Source organism: Colobus angolensis, unplaced genomic scaffold, assembly GCF_000951035.1.
Source record: "Colobus angolensis palliatus isolate OR3802 unplaced genomic scaffold, Cang.pa_1.0 Scaffold99, whole genome shotgun sequence".
NCBI lineage: Eukaryota > Metazoa > Chordata > Mammalia > Primates > Cercopithecidae > Colobus > Colobus angolensis.
In genome coordinates this window covers 4,073,917-4,095,948 of record NW_012123931.1, presented here as the reverse complement: position 1 = coordinate 4,095,948, position 22,032 = coordinate 4,073,917, and the positions used below count along the sequence as shown (strand labels likewise).

The 22,032-nt window shown below is 53.0% G+C and overlaps 1 protein-coding gene across 1 annotated transcript in view; it reads left to right on the top strand.

Moving 5' to 3' along the window:
• Positions 1-1,501: 1,501 nt before the first annotated feature.
• Positions 1,502-22,032, top strand: part of CCDC33 (coiled-coil domain containing 33) — a 100,759-nt gene continuing 80,228 nt past the window's right edge. The window contains 2 exon segments of the mRNA XM_011932920.1: positions 1,502-1,947; positions 9,117-9,280. Of these exon segments, the coding sequence (XP_011788310.1) occupies positions 1,927-1,947; positions 9,117-9,280 (185 nt within the window). The 5' untranslated portion in view covers positions 1,502-1,926.

Below are 22,032 nucleotides of genomic sequence, written 5' to 3'. Positions count from 1 at the left end.
AAGGTGGCCAGGGCACAAAATGTGAGGAGGCTCTGTGTCAGGAACGGAGCGCTCCCATAGCCCTGAGAGTGAGTGCTTCCTGAAAGTTTGCTTCCTAGGCACCTGGCTTGCGTCTTCAGTCCTGCTGCTAGAGAAAAAGCAATGGCTCCCCACCCCCTCACCCTGCTGGCCTAGCCTCCTAGACTTAGGAGGCCTGAGAGGTTGGGGGAGAGGCACTCTAGGGAGACTGGGGGAGCTGCCCCTGAGACCTTTCCACACATACACACTGCGCTGGGACCTGTTGGCCCACGAGGGAGATAAAGCACAGTGCTCACAGCCAGGCCATTCCTGGTCAGGCCCCCAGTCCCAGAGCCCCAGCAGTACCACTCTTGGCAGGCCTAGACGGGGAGAAAATTAGGAGTGGGGTTCCTGACTTCCATCCCCCACCAGTGTCTGGGTGGCCTTGGCTGGTCCTTTCAGTTCTAATCAAAGACAAAGCCTCAGTTTTTCTGTCTCTAACCTGGGGAGAACCACATCCTCGCTGCTGCTCTCTCTGAAGTGGGGGTAGAGAGGGAGGCTGGGAGGCCTCTGCAAAGCAGGAGTCTTCTGCCTCCTGGCTGCCAGGCTGGTCCTGCTCTTCAGCCAGATTAAAAGAATCTCCAACATGGGGCCCAAAAGAGGTAGAAATGAGGCAGGCCACGGGGGCCTCCCAAACACCTCTGAACACCGCCCAGCACCCCAAATTCCTCCTCTTCTAGCCCAGGATTTCCGATCATCCTTCAAAGCCCAGTTCAGACCTCACCTCTCTATAGAACAACTCCCCACCCCAGGCCAAGGACTAGCCTCTCCTCATTCTGCCATCTCACGTCACCAAAAGCACTTAGAACCCTGCCTGGTGTGCAGCAAATGCTCCACTAAAAGACATACTTTGTCTTTGTAATAATTTCTTGCAGCGCCCAGAACTGAACCATAATGTTTGGTTCATACTCTAGTGCCATCACTGGCCCATCATGGCTTTCTTTAATTGTTTAATTGTAATTTATTTTCAATAATATAATGAACTCCCATTAACTGACCACCCAATCTAAAAACCCAAAGGTTTAGAATGTATGCTCTTACCCTCTTCTCTCCCGCATCTTCCCACCCACCCTCCCAGAAGAAACCATCCTCTTGAAGTTTATGTTTATTATTATCAAATAAATGGAAGACTATAGGTACCCAAAGAGGCACGATGGCTGGTGATTCTTCAACAGAAGTAGCAGTTTTACCGATCAAGCTGCAACGCTCTTGAGAGCAGTGTCTGGCTTCCTCTTTTGCTGCAGTGTGAGCAGCATGGGGCTGGCCATGCCACAGGGTCGGTGGAGACTACGTGAGGCACCAAGAACAGGAAGGGTGAGGCCTGAGTGCCAGGTGGCAGGTGGAACACAGCTCCAGGAATAGGGAAAAGGGCTTCGCGTTCTAGCTCACTGCACCTGGACAGGTGCCTGTGTGACTTCGGCCCTGCCCCTGTGACATCACACAATGTTGCCCAGGTGACCCAGCTAGGTGGAAAAGCTCACTGCTTTTCCAGGCCTGGGCAGAGAGAGGGCTCTCCCATCTCTCCACCGTCCTGGGGGTGCCAAGAGTCAATTGCCTCGTTGCTGACCCTGTCCAGCTGGCCATGGCCTGAAACCCCCTAGGCCCCTCCACCCATAGACCATCTCGCTGCTAAGAGATCGAGGACCTGCCCCCACCTGGCCACCCTCCCCCTTCCCCAACATCCAGACCCCAGGGCTGGTGTGTGGCACCCCTGAGACCACATTGACCTCCATACTGTCTACTAACCATAAGGACTCCAAGACGCCCAGGCCAGCTGTCTGGGCAGGACTGATGCCTAATCACCCACTAATACCAGGTACTCGTCCCCAAGATTGTTAAACAAGGCCAGACACTCCTGGCCTCAAGAGGATGGGACTGAAAAACAAAAAGGTAAGGCCAGGGACATGGGCAACACACCTGCATGAACCCATCCCTCCTTCAAAGTCCCTCCTTCAAAGTTTCGTTTGTTCCTTAATCATGGCAAAAGCTTCCCTTCTCTGGGTCTCAGTTTTCACAGCTGTGAAATGGGGAGTGAGGTGGTCTCTGTGGCTCTCCCAGGTTAGCTGCCCTATACCCTTGGGCCACGTGGGAACTGGAATGCAGCGTACTTGCAGGTGTTGTCAATGCTGACCACCCTTACCTGCTTGTTTCTGCCCTCTTGTTGCTGGGGTCACACAGTCTGAGAGCCCACTGAGATGGTTCATTACCCCTGTCCAAGATCTCCCAGGATATTCCCAGGCTGCTACCTTGGCAACCCTGATGCCCTCACTGCCCCCACGTTCTCCTAGCCCTGGCCCTGATTTTCTGGGGCCTAGACCCCTGCCCTGGAACGCAGATGCTTGGGTCTCTGGAGAGAAGGGATTTTTGTGTGTTTTGTTCATCTCTGTACCCCCAGCACTCAGAACAGTGCCTGGCACATAGTGGGTGCTTAATAAAAAGTTGTGGCATAGCAGCAGGGTTCTGCCAGGAAGGGACTAGAATCTTATTGCGATGAGATATGAACAGTTCAGTGCAAGGGACCCCTTACCTTCCTCTCACTAGCAAGGCAGAGCCCCTGCCCTAGATGGTGTTACCCACAGGGATAGCAGAAGGAGCTGAGACCAAAGGCACATAGGTACTTGCAAACGGGGGATACCCTCTTTGTAGTTACACTCCGCTTGAATAAGCCAAATAGCTGGGGGTGCTCAGGCCCTAGTGTGATTTCCATTTTATTACCCTTGATTTTGATGTCCCTGGTTCCTGATGTTCTCTGCCCACAGCTGCCTCCGAACCCCCGCAGACTCCACCCTCCCCATTAAGCCTCTTTCTGTAATGCCACACACTCAGGACCAGGCACCAGTTTGATCTGGCACCCTAAGTTGCCAGCTGGTCCCCACCTGCCCCACGTAGCTGGATTTGGGGATCCAGGGAGTGTGCGGGGGAGTCCTGAGGAGGAGCCAAGGTTGCTTTGATTGGTAGCTTTGAGAAGCACTTTGATAGCTGGGCAGAATCGCCTATAGGATGCTCCTCATGGCCGGGGGTGGTGGCTCATGCCTGTAATCCCAGCACTTTGTGAGGCTGAGGCGAGTTTGAGACCAGCCTGATCAACATGGTGAAACCCCGTCTCTACTAAAAATACAAAAATTAGCTGGGTTTGGTGGGACACAGCTGTAATCCCAGTTACTCAGGAGGCTGAGGCAGGAGAATCGCTTGAACCCGGGACGTGGAGGTTGCAGTGAGCCGAGATCGTGCCACTGCACTCCAGCCTGGGCAACAGAGTGAGATTCCGTCTCAAAAAAAAAAAAAAAAAAAAAAAAGGGATGTTGGCCGTGTCTCACTCCTGTAATCCCAGCACTTTGGGAAGCCAAGGCAGGAGTTTGAGACCAGCCTGGCCAACATGTTGAAACCCTGTCTCTACAAAGAGCGAAACTCTGTCTCCAAAAAAAAAAAAAAAAAAAAAACAAAGGATGCTCATCATGTATATAATATATTTATTTGTGTTTCTTCTTTTGTGAATACCCAGTTCGTGTTTTTTTAATTGGGTAATGCTTATAGGTTTCAGTGCTCTTTGTATACTAGGGATATTAATCCTTTTTTAAACACATAGCAAACATTTTCTCCTTTTTTCCTTTTCTTTGTATTGCAGGGCATTTTGGATCATTACAGAAGTTTGTATAGATTTTTTAAATGTAATCAAACCTATCATTTTTTAATGATTTCTGACTTTTGTGTCATCTTTTGGAATGCTTCTCTGCTCCAAAGAACACAATTCCTCTTGCTGCCACCAGTGGATACTCAGGTTATGAGTTCAACGGGGTATCCACTGTGGAGCAGAGAAGGGATCCACATCCAAGGAAGCATGGTTAGAGCACAGCAGAGACAGCAAGAGTGTGGCGTCAGACAGACCCTGCTTCCAGTTCCAGCCCTGGCCCCACTAGCTAAGCCGTGTGCTTTCACGCAAGAGGTTTACTTTCTCTGAGTGTGCTTCCTCACCTGTAAAAGAGCTTTCCCCTGACCACCATAACTCCCAGGCAAGTTTAGATGCCAAAGCTAAAAGGAACCTGGGGGACCATTTTTAACTGAAAGTCCTTGTGAAACTGCTGGGAAACAGCCCCACTGCAGTCAAATAACCTGCCTAAATGACAGATCTGGGCAGTCAGGCACCCTGCCTCCCCGCCCAGCCCCTCTCCAGCCGGTGTGACTTTTCAGATGCAGGGTCCTTCTGGAGGGCAGAACTGGGCTCAGCTCCTCAGTCCTCCCAGACTGCTGGAGGAGAGGGGTGGCAAGGGAGGAGTGGGTGGAAGAGTTTGTTTCCATCTCTCTCCCCACCAGAACCAAGTTAAGCTCCCCCACCCCACCCACAGGAGCTGAATTCAAGAATCATTAACTCCCTGTTGTTCCTACCTCCTCCTCTCACCCTAGCCCTTCCCCCCAGCACATGGATCCAAAAACGCCCTGAGTGATGGGCAGTCCTAGTTCCCCTGCAACATCTGCTGGCTAATCCTGGCCTGTTGAGGGCAAGGCTGCCTGTCTGGTTGGACAAGGGCGCTTGAGTTAGCAGCTTCCAAGCTTGCCAGGCTCAGTGGAGTAGCTGAGAGTGCTGAGCTTTGGAATCAGGCAGGTTTCCGTGCTCACAGCCCAGCCTCCCATCCACTGGCTATGTGGCCTTGGGCAGGTAAACTGGCCAAACCCCTGCCTGGAAAAGCTGCCTGCTTATCTCTGCACCCTAGTAGTGTTGGGTGGGTTAAGTGAGAGTGAGCCTCAGAAGCTGATGGTGAGCATCCAGCTCTGCTCCCAGCCAAGAGGAGACATGAATTCCCTCCCCAGGGCTCACCACACCCCTACAGATGGGTTTGTGCCACCTGAGACTTACGGGAGGGTGCCCCATCACCCCCAGTTTACTACCCCTCTTGTAACCCAGTATGTGCGTTTTCTGTTCCGTCATCAATCCTCCAGTGCAGGCCAGGGGTAACAGATGGGTTGAGGACATTGGTTCTGATGCAGGACATCTCTAAGGGAAGCCTGCAGATTCCCATCCAGACGTGGGAATAAAAAGGGGATAGCGGGAGGTTAGCAGCCCTGGACCACCATCCCCATCCTGGCCTCACCCTTGGCCCCAGGCCTCCCTGGCCCTGGGCCCAGCCTGCCCAGTGGGCACATGCCTGCAGGCCTCACCAGGAGGCGCCAGCCTGGCAGTTGGCCTCATGCCCAGAACTGAAGCACGAGCAGTTCTCGCCAAACTTCCTGCAAGCTTTATTCTCAGAAGGGAAGGCTGTCCCCGAGGGGAGGTGCAGGGGAGGTAGAGGAGGAGCCGGTGTGACTCCTGGCCGGGTCTGCAAATGCCTAGTTGGGCTCTGGGGCTGCCAGGGAGCCAGTAAGAGCCCTTGGACAATGGTCTTGCTCCTGGGCCCTCACTTGTATGGCCCTAGGGAGCTCGTGACAGGCCCTGTGCCCTCACAGCACAGGGAATCCATCTAGGAACATGAATCACCCCTCCCAGCCTCACTGCAGGAACTTCAGAGACAGTAACCACCAGAAAGGCTGAATCACAAACCATTCCAGACATTCCCATTGGCCAGGTGGGAAAACCAAGGCTCAGAGAGGTGGTGCAGAGAGGTAGGGCCAGAGCTGAGCTGAAACCTAGGTCTTTTTTTTTTTTTTTTTTTTTTCTTGATGAAGTCTCACTCTATCGCCAGGGCTGGAGTGCAATCTTGGCTCACTGCTGCAACCTCCGCCTCCCAGGTTCAAGCAATTCTTCTGCCTCAGCCTCCCGAGTAGCTGGGGTTACAGCCTCATGCCACCATGCCTGGCTTATTTTTGTATTTTTAGTAAAAATGGGGTTTCACCATGTTGGCTAGGCTGATCTCGAACTCCCAACCTCAAGTGATTTGCCTGCCTCGGCCTCCCAAAGTGCTGGGATTACAGGCGTGAGCCACCAGCCCGGCCAAGTTGAAACCTAGATCTTTTGCCCCGAGGCTGCCAGCTTTGCTCCTGCGCCACTAAACCAGGACAGCAAGGCTGCTGGGGAGTGGGGGGTCATGGTGGCGTGCGTGAGGGTGGATATGGGAGGAAGTTGCCTACACAGGAGGGCAGGGAGCAGCCAGAGTGCTGCTCCAGGCAAGGGCATCTTCCCCTCCCTTCATTCTCCCCTGACAGGAGAATGGGGGAGAGGAGGAGGGGCAACCCTCATCAACACCTCTGCAGATGGTGACAGGCCCTGCTGGATCCTGGAAGAGGGTGGGGGTGGCCTCCTCAGTCGGAGGGCGGAGAGGAGGGTCTCTCTCTGTGGGACTGGCACTTCTGATCTGGGGGGCATGGAGTCTCACCTCCTAATTAGTCATCTTGCTAGGCAAGGACCACAGCCTGCACCAGGCAAGCCAAGGGAAGCGGGGGAGCAAGGCACAGGGACAACAGTTCTGGGGCGACACCCAGGGAGGAACGGTCCAGGCAGAGGAAACAGCTAGGGCAGAGGCGGGGAGGCAGGAGGGAGCTTGGTGGGTGTGAGAAACAGCCAGGAGGTCAGTGTGGCTGGAGCGGAGTGACCCACAGGGCCCGTGGGACAAGATGAGGTCAGTTTTCCGGGCCAGCTCCTGGAGGGCCCCACAGGCCATTGCAAGGCTCTGAGAGAAGCAGCAAGCTACTGCAGGGCTCTGAGCAGAGGAGAGAGAGGATCTGGGTCCAATCTGTAAAGGCTCACTCTGGCCACTGTGTGAGATTGGATGGGGTGGAGGCAGAGCCGGAGAGGAAACAGAACTCCATCAGAGGCGAGTCAGGACATGCAGGTGTCTGGGACCTGAGTGCTGACCTGAGGATGCTGAGAAGGGGTCAGAGTCCAGATATGGTTTGAAGGGGGAGCTGACAGGATGTGCTGAGGAACTGGATAAGGGATGTAGAGGGAGAGAGGGAAGAATCAGGAAGGACTCCAAGATGTGGGGCTTGAACAACTAGAACAACAGCATTGCCATTAACTCATTAATGAATTGGGGCAGACAGCAGGAGGAGGGGTTTGAAGAGGAGTCAAGAGCTCGTTAGCTTTGAGAGGCCAGTAGACCCCCAAGGGGAGCAGTTGAGGGGGTGTGTGGCTCCGATTGGTGGGCACCCCATGCTATCGTGAGAAATGGATGAAATAACGTTCCTAAAACTCCTCAGGGCAGAGCAGAGCCTCAGGCACTGTGCCCTTTTCTTTCCCTCTGCCTGAGGCTTCCAGGAGCCAGCAGGGGTGGTCCTGTGCTGGGGACCCCCAGGCTCAAGGTAGGAGCAGAGCAGGCTCCAGATAGGCCGGTCCAAGCCCTCATCTCCCCACTGGTGACTCTCAGAGCACTGCTGGCTTTGGGGCCCAGCATGGTGAGGGGCAGAGCTGGTTTAAACCTGGCTCTCCTGACACTCAGGGCTCCTCAGGAACCGGCCGTTCTGAGCCAGGGACCCAGCCTGCCGAGACTGCCACCAAAACCAGAGCCCATCCAGGGTCCAAGTCCTTGCTTCTGTCTAGGCCTCCATCTCCCCTCTATGTAATAGGACATTGTTCTCAACCCCACCCCACCAGGGCCTGCCCTGGAATGCAGGGTCTGACAGGCGGAGCTTTCCAGAGATGAGGAACAGCCCCCCAGTGGCCCCTCAGGGCCCTGTCTCCACCCTGAGGAGGTCCATTGCTCCTCTCCCAGGGCCAGGAGTGCCCCTCTATGGCCCCTCATATCAGCTGGAGGGACAAAGGGTAGGCGAGACCTCCTACCATGGGAGGCCTATCAAGGGTTAATCTAGGTCAGATTAACTGGGAGTGGAAAGTCAGCCAGCCGACCAGTGGAAGACCAGGACCAGGGAGGACGAGGACACCCCTGAGCCACAGCAGCCCTATGGCCACACTCCTCCCCACCCCGCAGCCCTTATATGCCCAGCTCTGCCATCTTCCCTGAGTCCCCACTGCCTCCCCAGTCAAAAAGAGCCACCTCTGGGCCTTGGAAAGCTCTGCCCCTTCCCGCTTGCTGCCTTTGCTCCAGTGTTCTGCTCCTGGCCTATCCTCCCTGACTCCACTCCTGCACCTTCTTTCAACCTTTTAAGGCCTCCTTCTTCCTGCTGTATTCCCTGACTGCCTCGGCCACCCAGAGCTCTGTCTCCTCTCGGCAACTCTCATCACAATAGTCCTTTGGGCCGTGAATCCATGAATTGTTAAACTGCTGAGTCCCTGCTTGAGGCAACTGGCGTAGGAGGCCCCTTGCATGGGCAGGCACCTCTTCCTCCCCAGTCCGCAAGGTTCCTGGGTAGAAGACAGGTGGGGCATCTGGGACAGATGCACGAATTCACCTCCATGTGCACTGAGTGCCCCCGTGGACATGGAGAAACTTTGTCAGCTGTAAAGTGCTATGCACAGGAGGGACCTGAGGTGATGGGTGGGCTGAGGTGAGGTTACTGGATAGACTGAAGAAGGTGGCCCATTGTTAGAACTGCAAAAGCAGGTGGGATTTAGGAATTACAGATGAGGGCACCTGCGAAAGCCAAGGCTTAGAAGTGGGACCGGACTTGAAAGGTGAGGTGGCCTGTCTCATCCTGCAGGAAGGGTAGGATCCAGGGCTGGGGGAGAGGCTGAAAGTCACTGCAAGAGATGTGGGATGGGAACAGAAGTAGGAAGAAAATGGGGCCAAGGCGACTGCCTTACAGAGAGGGCAGAGGGGTGACAGAGGGAGGCAGGCACTTGACGGGAGCTGTGAGGGGCTAGATGCTAGAGGGTGGCAGTGAAGGGAGGTGCCGCAGCAGAAGAGGCCACTCAGGGCCAGGTGCGGTAACTCATGCCTGTAATCCCAGCACTTTGGGAGGCCGAGGCAGGCGGATCACCTGAGGTCAGGAGCTCGAGACCATGGGGAAACCCCGTCTCTACTAAAAATACAAAAATTAGCTGAACGTGGTGGCATTTGCCTGTAATTCCAGCTACTGGGGAGGCTAAGGCAGGAGAATTGCTTGAACCTGGGAGACGGAGGTTGCAGTGAGCCAAGATGGCACCACTGCACTCCAGCCTGGGCAACAGAGCAAGACTCCATCGAAAAAAAAAAAAAAAAAAAAAGGCCACTTAGCCCTGGCTTTCCCCATAGAACACTGAAGACCCAGAGGAGCCCCTGGTCGCCTCCCAGAGCACGGAACCTGAGATTGGTCACCTGTCTCCCTCTAACAAGGAGACCATCACAGTCACCCTCCATGGAGCTACCAACCTGCCTACCTGCAAGGATGGTTCCGAGCCATGGCCCTATGTGGTGGTGTAAGTAGCTGTGTGAGAGTGGGGTCAGGGGATGGGTTGGGCTGTGAGCAGAAACCAGGGGACAGCTATTTGGAATATGAGCACCCAAAGGCCCAGGACTGGGTCATACCCAGAAGGGAAGAGCCACTGTGGGCACTGCCTGGCATCTCCACTGCTGCATGGGAAGCTGCTCGCCAGGGCTGGGGAAGGCAGGGTGCCAAGGGGTCCAGAGAGCCACCCCTCCCCACTCCACACCAGCGGGGCAGGGATTGACCACAGCTCAGCTCCAGTGGGGCAGGGCGCTTGTATGCAGAGGCCTGGGCTGGGCTCATGGGCATGATGGTCAGATTGGGGAAGCGGAATATTTGGGGCCTGCCTCTCCTGACTTCTGGGTGCCCCACCCCACCATACCCAGCCCTGGGGTAGGGTCTTCATAACCACCCTCCCCTCCCCTCCTTCTCCAGTCACTTCTATCATGGGGACTCCCATAGTTCTGGGCCTTTAATGCACCCCACACACCCCCTCCAGCCAGCTGCTGTCAGGGTACACACTTCCCCAGCCTGGCGCCAAGGCCTTTCATGCCACATCTATGCCCACCTCACGGGTCTCACTTCTTCCAGAAAGGCACCAAGCGGCAACACAATCTCCATCCAGCCAACCTTCAGTGGGGACACTAGACATGTGCTCAATCTTTATTATAAAGCACGCTCCAAGGAGCACGTCAACCCTATACCCCTTCTATAGACAGACAGTGGGAGCCTTGGTGGCTCCCACCAAGCCACCCTATACTTCCCCTCCCCCAGTACTAGCACCATTCAGTTCCTGCCAAGAGTCTGTTGCCCACATTTCCTTTTGGGGAGTGCCTGCCCCGGCCCTCTCACCAATGCCTGCTGAAATCCTGCCTTCAAAGCCTCCTCCTCCAGGCAGCCACCAGAGTTGAGCTCTCCCTCCTCCGGAGCACCACAGCAATGGTGACCCTGGTCTGAAGTACTTTATATCAGTATGGTTTATGCACTCCTCTGGGGCTCCCTGAGGACGGATCTCCTCCTCTATTTCCCCCAACAATGCACCCAACATAGGCCCGAGCCCAGACTTAGGGGACAAGGAGTGACTGAGGCCAACACCTGGTTACTATGACAAGTCCCTGCCCCCCCAGCACCCCACTGTGAAAGAGGGATAGAAGCTGTGCTGAGACCAACAGGTGAAGCATTTGCCTCAAAAGCCCCATTTGTGCCAGCCCAGCTCCTCGGCCCTCCCTCCCCCACCTCCATTTCCGTGGTGAGGGAAGGACAGGTGGCGGGAGCAGGCTTGGCAGGGAGGCTGTTTCTAGCGGGGAGCTCGCCTTCTCCGCTCAGCTATTTCCATAAACCAATTATCGCCGATCATCTCAGGAGATTGAGGCCCTGACTGTCACCAATCCAGCCTGGGCGGCGGGGCGGGGAGCTAGGTGGCCGCGTGACTCCTAGGCAGGCACCGCGACCCGCGCCATCACCCGGTTGCCATGGGAATGCGCGGCAGGAGCCTAGGCGATCCGAGCCTGGGTGGGGGTAAGAGAGCCCGGCACACCCCTAGTCCTCCTGCGCCCTCCCTGTGGCTGCCGCACGTGGGGCGGGAGAGAGGGTGGGGACAGAGAACGCGGGGAAGGGGGAGGGGAAAGCACGTCTCTGCACCCCTCTCCAGCTGGGAGCAGCGCCTGGGCCAGACTGCAGCCTGCGTCCCAGGGCTCCAGAAAGGTGGAGCTGCCACCAGCTCGAGGTGGTGCTAATGAGATGCAAATGAAGGGAGAAGGAAGGGCTTCTGAGAATGAGGGCCCAGCTGTCAGGACCTGAAGGGGGCTTTCAGTGCTGGCCCCCAGCCCCAGGCAGGAACCCCGGAGGGAAGATCCAGATCCTCAGAGGCCATAGACCCTGGAAAGAATTTTATATCCCTGCACATCTGATTACAACTACACAAGTAACAAAGTACACAATAGGCATAAGAAAGTTCACTAAAGTTTTCGTTTTGTTCATGATGAATACTTCAATGCTTTCTAAAAATATGTATTTATTTGTAAAGACTTCAATGTAAGACCTGCAACTGTAACACCCCTAGAAGAAAACATAGGGGAAAGCCTCCTTCACATTGGTCTTGGCATTTAATCTTTGGATATGACACCGGAAGTACAGGCAACAAAAGCAAAAATAAACAAATGAGACTGCATCAAACTAAAAAGTTTCTGCACAGCAAAGGGAATAATCCACAAAACAAAAAGGCTGCCTATGGTATGGGAGAAAATATTTGCAAAGCATGTATCTGATAAGGAGTTAATATTCAAAATATATGAGTAACTCATACAACTCAACAGCAAAAAGACAAATAACCCAATTTAAAAAATGAGAAAAAGACCCAAATAGACATTTTTCCAACAAAGAAATACAAATGGCCAACAGGCACATGAAAAGGTGCACATCACTAATCATCAGGGAAATGCAAATCAAAGCCACAAGGAGATATCGCTTCACACCTGGTAGGACGGCTGTTCTCAAAAACACAAGAGATAAGTGTTGGTGAGGGTGTGGAGAAAAGAGAACCCTTGTACACTGTGGGTGGGAATGTACAGTAAAAAGGTGCAGCCATTATGGAACACAGCATGGAGGTTCCTCAAAAAATTGAATATAAAACTACCATATGATCCAGCAATCTCACTACTGGGTACGTATCCAAAGGAAACAAAATCAGTTACTTGAAAAGATATCTGGCCAGGCGCAGTGGCTCACGCCTGTAATCCCAGCACTTTGAGGGGCCGAGGTGGGTGGATCACAAAGTCAAGAGTTCAAGACCACCCTGGCCAATGTGGTGAAACCCCATCTCTACTAAAAATACAAAAATTAACCGGACATGGTGGCAGGCACCTGTAATCCCAGCTACTAGGGAGGCTGAGGCAGGAGAATCGCTTGAACCTGGGAGGCAGAGGTTGCAGTGAGCCAAGATTGCTCCGCTGCACTCCAGCCTGGGCAACAGAGTGAGACTCCAACTCAAAAAAATAGAGAGGCCAGGCGAAGTGGCTCAAGCCTGTAATCCCAGCACTTTGGGAAGCCGAGGCAGGCAGATCATGAGGTCAGGAGATCGAGACCATCCTGGCTAGCACTGTGAAACCCCGTCTCTACTAAAAATACAAAAAGAAATTAGCCGGGGGTGGTGGCGGTCGCCTGTAGTCCCAGCTACACCAGAGGCTGAGGCAGAAGAATGGTGTGAACCCGGGAAGCCGAGCTTGCAGTGAGCCGAGATCGCGCTACTGCACTCCAGCCTGGGCAACAGAGCAAGACTCTGTCTCAAAAAAAACAAAAGAGAGAAAAAAAGAAAAAAGAAAAGAAAAGGTATCTGGGCCAGGTGCAGTGGCTCATGCCTGTAATCCCAGAACTTTGGTAGGCGGAGGCAGGTGGATCATCTGAGGTCAAGAGTACCCCTATATTCATTGCAGAATTATTCACAATAGTTAAGATATAGGATCAACCTAAGTATTTGTTGATGAATGAATGGATAAAGAAAATGTCATATATATATACACACACACATGTTATATACATATATTTGTATATACTTATGTCATATATACACACACAATTATATATTGTATACATATATGTCCACATATATACAACACATACACGATGAAATATTATTCTGCCATAAAAGGGAGGACATCCTGCCATTTGTGACAATGCAGATGAGCCTGGAGGACATTATGCTAAATGAAATAAGCTAGACACAGAAAGACAAATACTGCATAATGTCACTTAACGGAATCTAAGATGAACTCACAGATGCAGAGAGTAGAATGGTGGCTATCAGGGGCTGGGGATGAGGAAAATTAGGAAATGTTGGTTAAAGGATACAAGCTCTCAGTTTTGGGATGAGTAATTCTGGGGATCTAATATGCAGCAGGTGACTCTAGTTAATGATACTGTATTGTGGCTGGGCACAATGGCTCACACCTGTAATCCCAGCATTTTGGGAGGCCAAGACAGGTGGATCACCTGAGGTCAGGAGTTTGAGACCAGCCTGGCCAACATGGTGAAAACCCATCTCTACTAAAAATACAAAAATTAGCTTGGCGTGGTGTTGCACACCTGTAATTCCAGCTTCTTGGGAGGCTGAGGCAGGAGAATCACTTGAACCTGAGAGGTGGAAGTTGCAGTGAGCCGAGATTGTGCCAGTGCACTCCAGCCTGGGCGACGGAGTAAGACTCCGTCTGAAAGAAAAAAAGATACTATATTATGTATTTGAAATGTGCTAGGAGTAGATTTTAAGTGTTTCCACCACATACACAAAAGGTAACTGTGAGGTGATAGATGTGTTAATTAATTTGATCATGATAATCACTGCAGAAAGTATATGTGTATCAAATCATCACTTAGTACATTTTAAATACATATAAATTTTATTTTTATTTGTCAATTATATCTCAATAAAACTGAGAATAAATATATAATTAATATACATATATATATATATAATTTTACCTTCTTTCCAAGCATTTTTTCTCATCTTTTTGCTGCCCCTGTTTTCTGGTACCCTGAGCTTAGTCTCCTGGCTTGGTTTCCTGCCCTCTGCCATCCCATCTTCTCTCACCTGAGGTTGGGGATGGGGATCCTGGGAATCCCTGTCTCAGCCTGAGTTCTGTCCTTCTCTCTGGGTTTGTTGCATCCCCAGCAGGGAGGACCACAGTTTCAGGGGTCGGGGCAGGGGGAGCAGTGAAGCGCAGACCTGAGAGTGCCCCAGAACTGTTCACTCATTCATCCCCTTAGTGGGGAGCTGAGGAGGATTCAGGCCCAAAGATGGTACTTCTCTTGTTTGGGGCATGGCCACTTCACCCCTTAGGAAGGTACCAGGCTTGAGTCCATCTAGTAATAGGCACATCCTCCAGCCAAAACTATTCCAGACCAGCAGGCACTTGGCTCATCTTGTGGGTCAGCCTCTCTTCATCTAAGCCACTGGTTGGCTTCCAATCTGACCACACTTCTCCACCAATATAGCTTCTCTGTAGTCACCAGTGACCACCATCCCTGACCCTGTATCCAACAGGCATCTCATCTTTCATAATCTCTCAGGTGAAGGAAATAATGTATACAGTGGTCCACTTCCAAGACAAAGTGCCTTAAATCAGCTTAGGTCAGCAAACTACAGAAGAAACAGTATATACTAGGCCCCTGCTTGGATAGCCAATGCCTGCTTTTCGGCACCCTCCCCTACCCCCGCTTAGTTGCCCTCATCAGAACAAGAAGTTTAGTCTAAAATGAAAGTTTATTAGTCTGCAAAATAGCTCATTTTGTCTGTTTTTATCAGCCTGCCCAGCTACTTAGGTAATAAGTCAATACTTGAGGCTGGGTATGGTGGCTCACGCCTGTAATCCCAGCACTTTGGGAGGCTGAGGCGGGCAGATCACGAGGTCAGGAGATCGAGATCATCCTGGCTAACACAGTGAAATCCCATCTCTACTAAAAAATACAAAAAAAAAAAAATAGCTGAGCATGGTGGCGGGCACCTGTAGTCCCAGCTACTCAGGAGGCTGAGAGGCAGGAGAATGGCGTGAACGCGGGAGGTGGAGCTTAGCCAAGATCGCGCCACTGCACTCCAGCCTGGGTGACAGAGTGAGACTCCATCTCAAAAAAAAAAAAACTTGAATAACCCCTGAGCTAACTAGGATTGCAACAAAATGCAGTAAGACAACCCTAAAACAAACAAACAAACTTAAAGCCCCTACTTAATAATCAGTAGGCGACATCTGGGAAAACTGACCCCACAGTACTTAGCCTATGAGGAACAGGGGGAGAGACCCGTGCACTAAGGGATAAATTGCTTATTGAAACTGTGCTGGGTATGCCTGCCTATCAGACACCCAATCTTGCAAGATTGGCATTAAAAGTCTCACTTTGGCTGCTCTCCGGGTCTCTGAGTCCATTCTTTGGGTTTGGACGGGTGAGTTTGTTTCTCACACAGAGGCAGCAGTCCCTCATGAGCACTCACTCTCTTTGAAGCCCTTTCTCCCTTTCCAAGTTACCTCACTCTCCCACCTTCCGCTATGGCCACATCTCTTGATCTCTTCTACCTGGCCTTAAATGTTGGCCTGTCTCAGGTTTCCACCCTATGTTGCTCTTCTTTCTCTAGCCTGTACTCTCTCTCCATGTGATCCCACCCTATCCTGGTGTCAGGAATCACATTCTCCCCTCATGCAATCCATCACCAAGTCATGACTGTGCCTCCCCATCTCTTGGACTGAGCTGCTTCTCTCCACCAGCTCCACCACCGACTTAGGCTACTGCCCTATTTCTCCAGCTGCTCTTGGTTCCTCTACTCTTGCTCCCTGAAGATTCCTTCAAAGGCAGGTTACCATTGGGTACTGTGGTGCCATAGTGCCAAAGGAACCCAGTGGCCTCCCATTGTTCCTAAAGTAAAGAGGATTCCAGGCCCAGCATGGTTGGGTCTTTGCCGGCCCCTCCAGCTCCCCAGCAACAGGATCTCCACCTCACTCTCTTTGCTCCAGCCACACTGGACATCTCTCAGTTCTCTGAGCAAACCCTGTTCCCTCCCACCCTAGGCCTCTGCACGCCCCCTGCCCAAAAACATTCTCCCTTCCCCTTTCCCCATCTCAGCTGTCCTCACTGATCTCCCAGATGAGGCCAAACCCTCCCTCATTACATGTTTTCATGTGGCTCTGTACCAGGATATGTGCTTATGTACTTTATGTACATAAGATGTGGTGCTAGACAGTGTGAGATGCTGCAGGTCTAAAGCTCTACAGGGGGAAGGGGGAGTCCTGAGCAGGCTCACAGTGGGCACTGAGACCTATCAGAAGAAAGCCACAGGACAGTGGAAAGAAGCCAGGCTGGGTTCAGGAAGACCTAGCATCTGGCCCACTGCCCCTAACTCCTTGTGTGAACTCAGGCCAGTTCTTGCCTTCTCTGAGCCTCAGTCTTCCCATGGCCAGGATGTAAGCTTTGGCCTGCATGCTGCTGCAGGCCTGGCTGGCTTGTGTTCTGGCCTGGGAAACACTCTCAGTTCTTTAGAGGCAACAAGAACCCCAGCTCTGCCACCCGAGACAGGTTCTGTGCCCAGGTCTACCGGGCCCGTCCCCAGGCCCAGGGTGTCGCATGACTGGTTTAGGCGTGGCTCAGTGCCCTGGGGCTTGAACAGTGTCCAGCACCTGTCACCCAGCCTGGCACAGGGAGACCTGCCAGTCAGAGCACAGCAGGGACCAGGAAGGCAGTGGCACTGACACAGCAAGGGGTGCCCCAGTGGGCAGGATGAGATGTGGAAATGGGGCCAGTCAGGAGATGCTCTGTGGGGTTCTGACCCTTGGCCAAAGGCTGCATGGCAGGGCTGCCAGCGTTGGCAGCTGCTTCTTTGGCTGCCTGCTGCCCAGAGCTAATGAGTGGGGACAGAGTCAGGACTCGAAGGGGAAGGCACTGCTTCCTCTGTGCGTGTGGGGCAGGCTTGGGATGGCTCAGGGGAGGAGGCACAGATCAGGGCCAGCTAGGGTCATACTCAGAGGATCCTCTCAGCCTGAGAGCCCTGGCCTTGGTCACAGGATGAGCTCTGATTCTGGTGACTAATTGAAGAAGATGTTGAAAGTAGGACAATTGTTTGAAATCCTGGCAAGAGGGGGGTAGAAGAAGGTTACAGTTATCAAATACCCACCATGCCCCTGAGAAATAAGCTAGGAGTACATTGTGTGTTTCATACAGTTTAATCGCCACCCAGTCCTGTAAGTGAGGTATAATATTATCATCATACCTCATTTTACAGATGAAGTTCCTGAGGCTCAGAGAATTTCTGTGACTTGCCCAAGGTCACAGAACTAGTTAGTACCCAAGGGAGGATGCAAGATGCAGGATTTCAAAATCCAAAACTCCTTCCACCTCATTCTCTGCCTTGATCTTTCATGCGGTGGTTGCCCCTCTTGGAAGGGGGGCTGTTGGGACAGGACGCTAACCCAGACTTCCAGAGAAGACGCAGTGACTAGTGTGGAGACCTCTCCTGGGATCTGGAGTTCTCCTTCCTCTCTGTCTGGCTGGAGGCCTTCGGTCAAGGGCCCCTGAAGGCAGGGATCTGCGCAGAGTGGGTGGAGGCTCAGAATGACTCACAGGTGACCCATGAGCTTGTCTCAGCAGCCAGAGGGTTGGGCTCAGCAAAAATAACAATAACACAGTGACAGTGATCATGGGATAGTCCCAGGAATAAGGCAGCCCCCACTTGCTGATGGTGTCCCGCTCAAAGCTCACTGCGAGCTCGGCTATTCACACCCTCTGATTCTAACGATGCAGTCCTGGAAGCAGGCTGCATTATTCTCGTGTTATAGCGAAGGAGGCCAAGGCCCAGGGTAGAACATGAAAGTGTCTGAAGTCACAAGGCTGGCCAGAGGGAGTGGAGCAGATGAAGATGACTATTCCCATCTGACCACTGGCTCCTACAGAGGCCAAGCCTCCTTCTCTTCCAGCAGGATCCCCATCGGAAAAAAGACAAGGGTGGGGAGCAGGCCCAGACTGAGGCCTGGGAACCAGGGTCTTCATCTTCCCTGCAGGGCCCCCACACCATGGTTTGATTTTCCACCCACACCTGCCCCCCATGACATCAGTTCCCGGAAACTGAGAACCTCGGAATTTTTGTTCAGTGAGAACTTGCCTGCGTCCTAGGGTTATAAACACAGCTGGTGTCAGTGGCTGAAGGATGGTTGGCCTGAGACCCACCCCCAGCTAGACGGAAGCCATAAGGATTCTTTCCAGATGTTCTCCCATCTCTGCCACCTGGGGCCCCTAAGGTGTTCTCATGCCTGAAACCCTCATTCAGACTCAAGAAGCATGAGTTCTCCCTCACAGGCGTCTTCCGGAATCCTGCAGAACAGCCTCAGAGTGCATTTGTGTGGGAGATTTGGGGCCGTGAGGCAGGCCAGAGGGGGCCTTCCTGGTGTCCTCGTTGCATCCTGCACTGGCTGTCTCCTCTGCTTACTCCTGAGCCTGGGCAGAGCGGCTGACAGCCTCCTCCTCCCTCCCTGGCCATGATGAGCAGCCAGGAGGCTTGGTGATCCCTCCAGGCTTTATGCAGCTTGCCTCTGCCCTAGCCTGGCCCCCATGGGTCCCAGGGTCACATGCCACAGGGTCTAGCTTGTAGTGGAGTGAGGGAGGCCATTGAGCAGGGGTTGGGGCTCTGGGCACTGATGAGGCTTCCCCTACCCCTATGTGCTCCATGATTCTGTCATCCCTCCATGCACACACTAAGTTTCCAGCAGAAGGAGCTGCCCTGGAATCCCATTGATCTCCTCATTCCCCACTCCTCTGAGGCTCCACCTATCCATCCAGAAACCTGTGAGATACAGAACTCCATTGTCAGGGAGGAGCTGAGCTCAGAGATGCTTAAGGGATGTGCCACACAGTCAGCAGCAGTGGAACTGGGAGCCAGAATTCAAAGTCAATGTCTTCAAGGCCAAGCTACTTATGCAAATCCTGAAGTTCCTAGCATGTGATGCAATAGAGAGCGGAAGCGACTGTGGCAAACCAGAGAGCACCTAGCTCATTCAGAGGAGCAGCCCCTGTCCCTCCCACTGATCTCTACATGGAAGAACGAGGGCATGGGTTGTCAGCCCTCTTCATTTTTATTTATGTTTAATTATTGGCTTTTTTTTTTAAATGTGTAGACATGGGGGTCTCACTATGTTGCCCAGGCTGGTTCAAACTCCCAGCCTCAAGTGATCCTTCCACCTTGGCCTCACAAAGTGCTGAGATTACAGGTATGAGCCACCCTGGCCAGCTTCTCTCAATTTTATTTTATTATTTTATTTTTTGAGAAGGAGTCTCACTCTGTCACCCAGGCTGGAGTGCAGTGGCACGATCTCAGCTCACTGTAACCTCTGCCTCCCAGGTTCAAGCGACTTTCCTGCCTCAGCCTCCTGAGTAGCTGGGATTATAGGTGCACACCACCACACCCAGATAATTTTTGTATTTTTAATAGAGATGGGGTTTCACCATGTTTGTCAGGCTGGTCTCCAACTCCTGACCTCGTGATCTGCCCACTTCGGCCTCCCAAAGTGCTGGGATTACAGGCGTGAGCCACCATGCCCAGTCGCCTCTCTCAATTTTTAAAGAGAAACCAGAAATCCAAATGTTTGTGTAAATCAGCCAAGTTTTACTTTCAGGCCAAACACCTCTGGTCAGTGAGGATCTCTGGGCCCCTCATTGTTCCTTTCCTGAACCCTCAACCCAACTCAGACGCCACGGGTGCCTCCAGCTTTGCTGACTGGTCCCCCTCTGCCAGGGGAGTGCCTTCCCAATGGCTGTGCATCCTCCACACACGTATAAGTAGGCATCCTCCTTTCTTGAAGCTTCCTCTTTCCTTGCCCCCAAGACAACCCCCTCTCCTGATTTTCTCCTCTGTCTCTGGCCACTCCACTGTGGGATACTTTTTGCCCTAATATCCTGTGAATGTCAATGCTCCTGGCTCAGTCCTTGGCCTCTCCTCTGCATCTCTACCCTCCTTTTTTTTTTTTGAGAGAGAGAGTTTCGCTCTTGTCACCCAGGCTGGAATGCAATGGTGTGATCTCGGCTCACTGCAACCTCCACCTCTGGGGTTCAAGCAATTCTTCTGCCTCAGCCTCCTGAGTAGCTGGGATTATGGACATATGCCAACATGCCCGGGCTAATTTGTATATTTTTAGTAGAGACAGGGTTTTGCCATGTTGGCCAAGCTGGTCTCGAACTCCTGATCTCAGGTGATCCACCTGCCTCGGCCTCCCAAAGTGTTGGAATTACAGGCGTGAGCCACCACAGCCACCACACCCAGCCTCTACACTTTTTTAAGAGATCCCTCTCACCTAGGCATCCCCCTTTCCCCCATCCTGAAAGCCCCAGAATCCCTGGATCCAGCCTCTCTCTTGAGCTCCAGCCCCATGGACCCACCTGCCAATATACATCTCCACTCAGACTCAGCCTTGTCCGTTGATCTCATCCTCCCTCCTTCTCTGTGGCTCCTCTGTCCACCCAGAAACCTGTAAGATACTGAGCGCTGTTATCAGGGAGGAGCTGAGCTCAGAGATGCTTAGGGGATGTGCCACACAGTCAGCAGTGGTGAGCCAGGAGCCAGGACTCAAGCCCATGATCCATGAGCCTGAGCGCAAAGCTGTCTCTCTGGTCTTTGGCAAACCTGGCTTGGGAATGCTCAGGAGGTCCTGGGGTTTTATCCCTGGGAGGGCAGGCTGTGACCTCCCCCTTCCCTGTTCCCATGCAAAGATGGGGACAGAGGAGCGGCTGGCCCTGAGTGAGGAGAGGAGCTGGTGGGCGTGGCCCCCTCCCTCTCCTGTCACTCATTATCTGCCTTTCCACCTGTGTGCTGCTGTGGTGTCCTGTGGGGTTGGAGAAGTGGGGCCTAGAGGCTAACCAGGGACTGTGGAGGGGACTGTCAGGATGGTCAGTGTGGCGAACGAAACCAGACCTCGATCCCTTCACAGCACCCTGGAATGGGACAGAGAGACCAGGGGCCAGGCTGGACCAAGGTGCTCCGTGCCCCCCGGCCTGGAGGGAGCCCAGTTCCCGCCCCCACCACAGCTGGGCTCTGCTTCCCCACTTTGGGGACATGCTCTTGGGACAGGACTTGGAATCTGAACCCTCCTCCCAGCCAAGAGCAATTTCCAGGACAGTCCTGAGGAGCTGCCACTGGCTCAGCAACCTGGGCCAGTGAGTTGGCCTGGCAGAGCTGGAAAGGAGGTGCTGCCACTGTCCTACCTGATTTTCCAATGGTCTGTCCCCTCTTCCTTCTTTCAGCAAACACCTGCTGGGCCCCACTGTGCCCAGGCAGTGGGAACTGAGCTCCAGCAGCGACAAGACAGGTCCCTGCCCTTGAGGGGTGAACAGTCTAGTAGTGATGGTGAGGGTGGGGAGGGGCCAGGAATCATAATGCTGTCCCCACTCACTCATCCTTTGCCCAGGAAGGTGGACAAGCTCCAGTCCCCAGCACTAGGGTATCAGAGCCCCTCAGGAGGCTGGGCTCTGTATCTGAGCCAGGGAGCAGCCCCAGACCTCAAAACGTGGACTGAAAAGCACATGAGTTAAGCAGGGAATGAGAATCACAATGACAGGAATCAGAAGAGTCCGGTGATTTCTGTGAGGTCAGGAAGTTCGACTTTATGTCTTGTCCACGCTCCTCCTGCCCTAAGGCTGCATACGTGAGAAAGGGGGTACTCAGAAGAGTGGCTGTTTAGAGTGACTGGACCATTGAGAGGATCCCGCATCCTGACAAGTCCTGCTGGGTTGTCTCATCCAGGCCTGCACCTTCCAAAGAGACTGTCATTGCCTCCCCATAGGACCATGGTATTGACTGACAGGTCCACCCATCGCCCATGGCCTAAGAAGGTGGCTCCCAGGGCCCCTCACCAGCTTTGCCACAGGACAGGCCATAGCATGATAGTCCAAAGGCTGACAGATGGTACAGACAGCAGCCCTTCCTGGCCCTGCATCACCTCCAGCCTCAAAAAGAGCAAAAATGTATCTCTGGAAAACAAGGAAATCCCCTTCCCAGAAAAGGGTAGAAGGTGCAACAATGCCCAGCACACCAGCACTTGAGCCTGACTTTGGGCCATCACAAAGCTCTGTGGGCTGTGGTTTTCTCCTTGTCCACCATGGGTGGAAAGGAGGGGTGCCCACACTTTGGGATGAAGTGTGAGTACTGGTGGGGTGGAGGAGCAGCATCCTTGTTTAACAGGAAGATCTTTGCCTTTGCTAGAGTGCTTCTCTCAGAGTTTCTCGGAA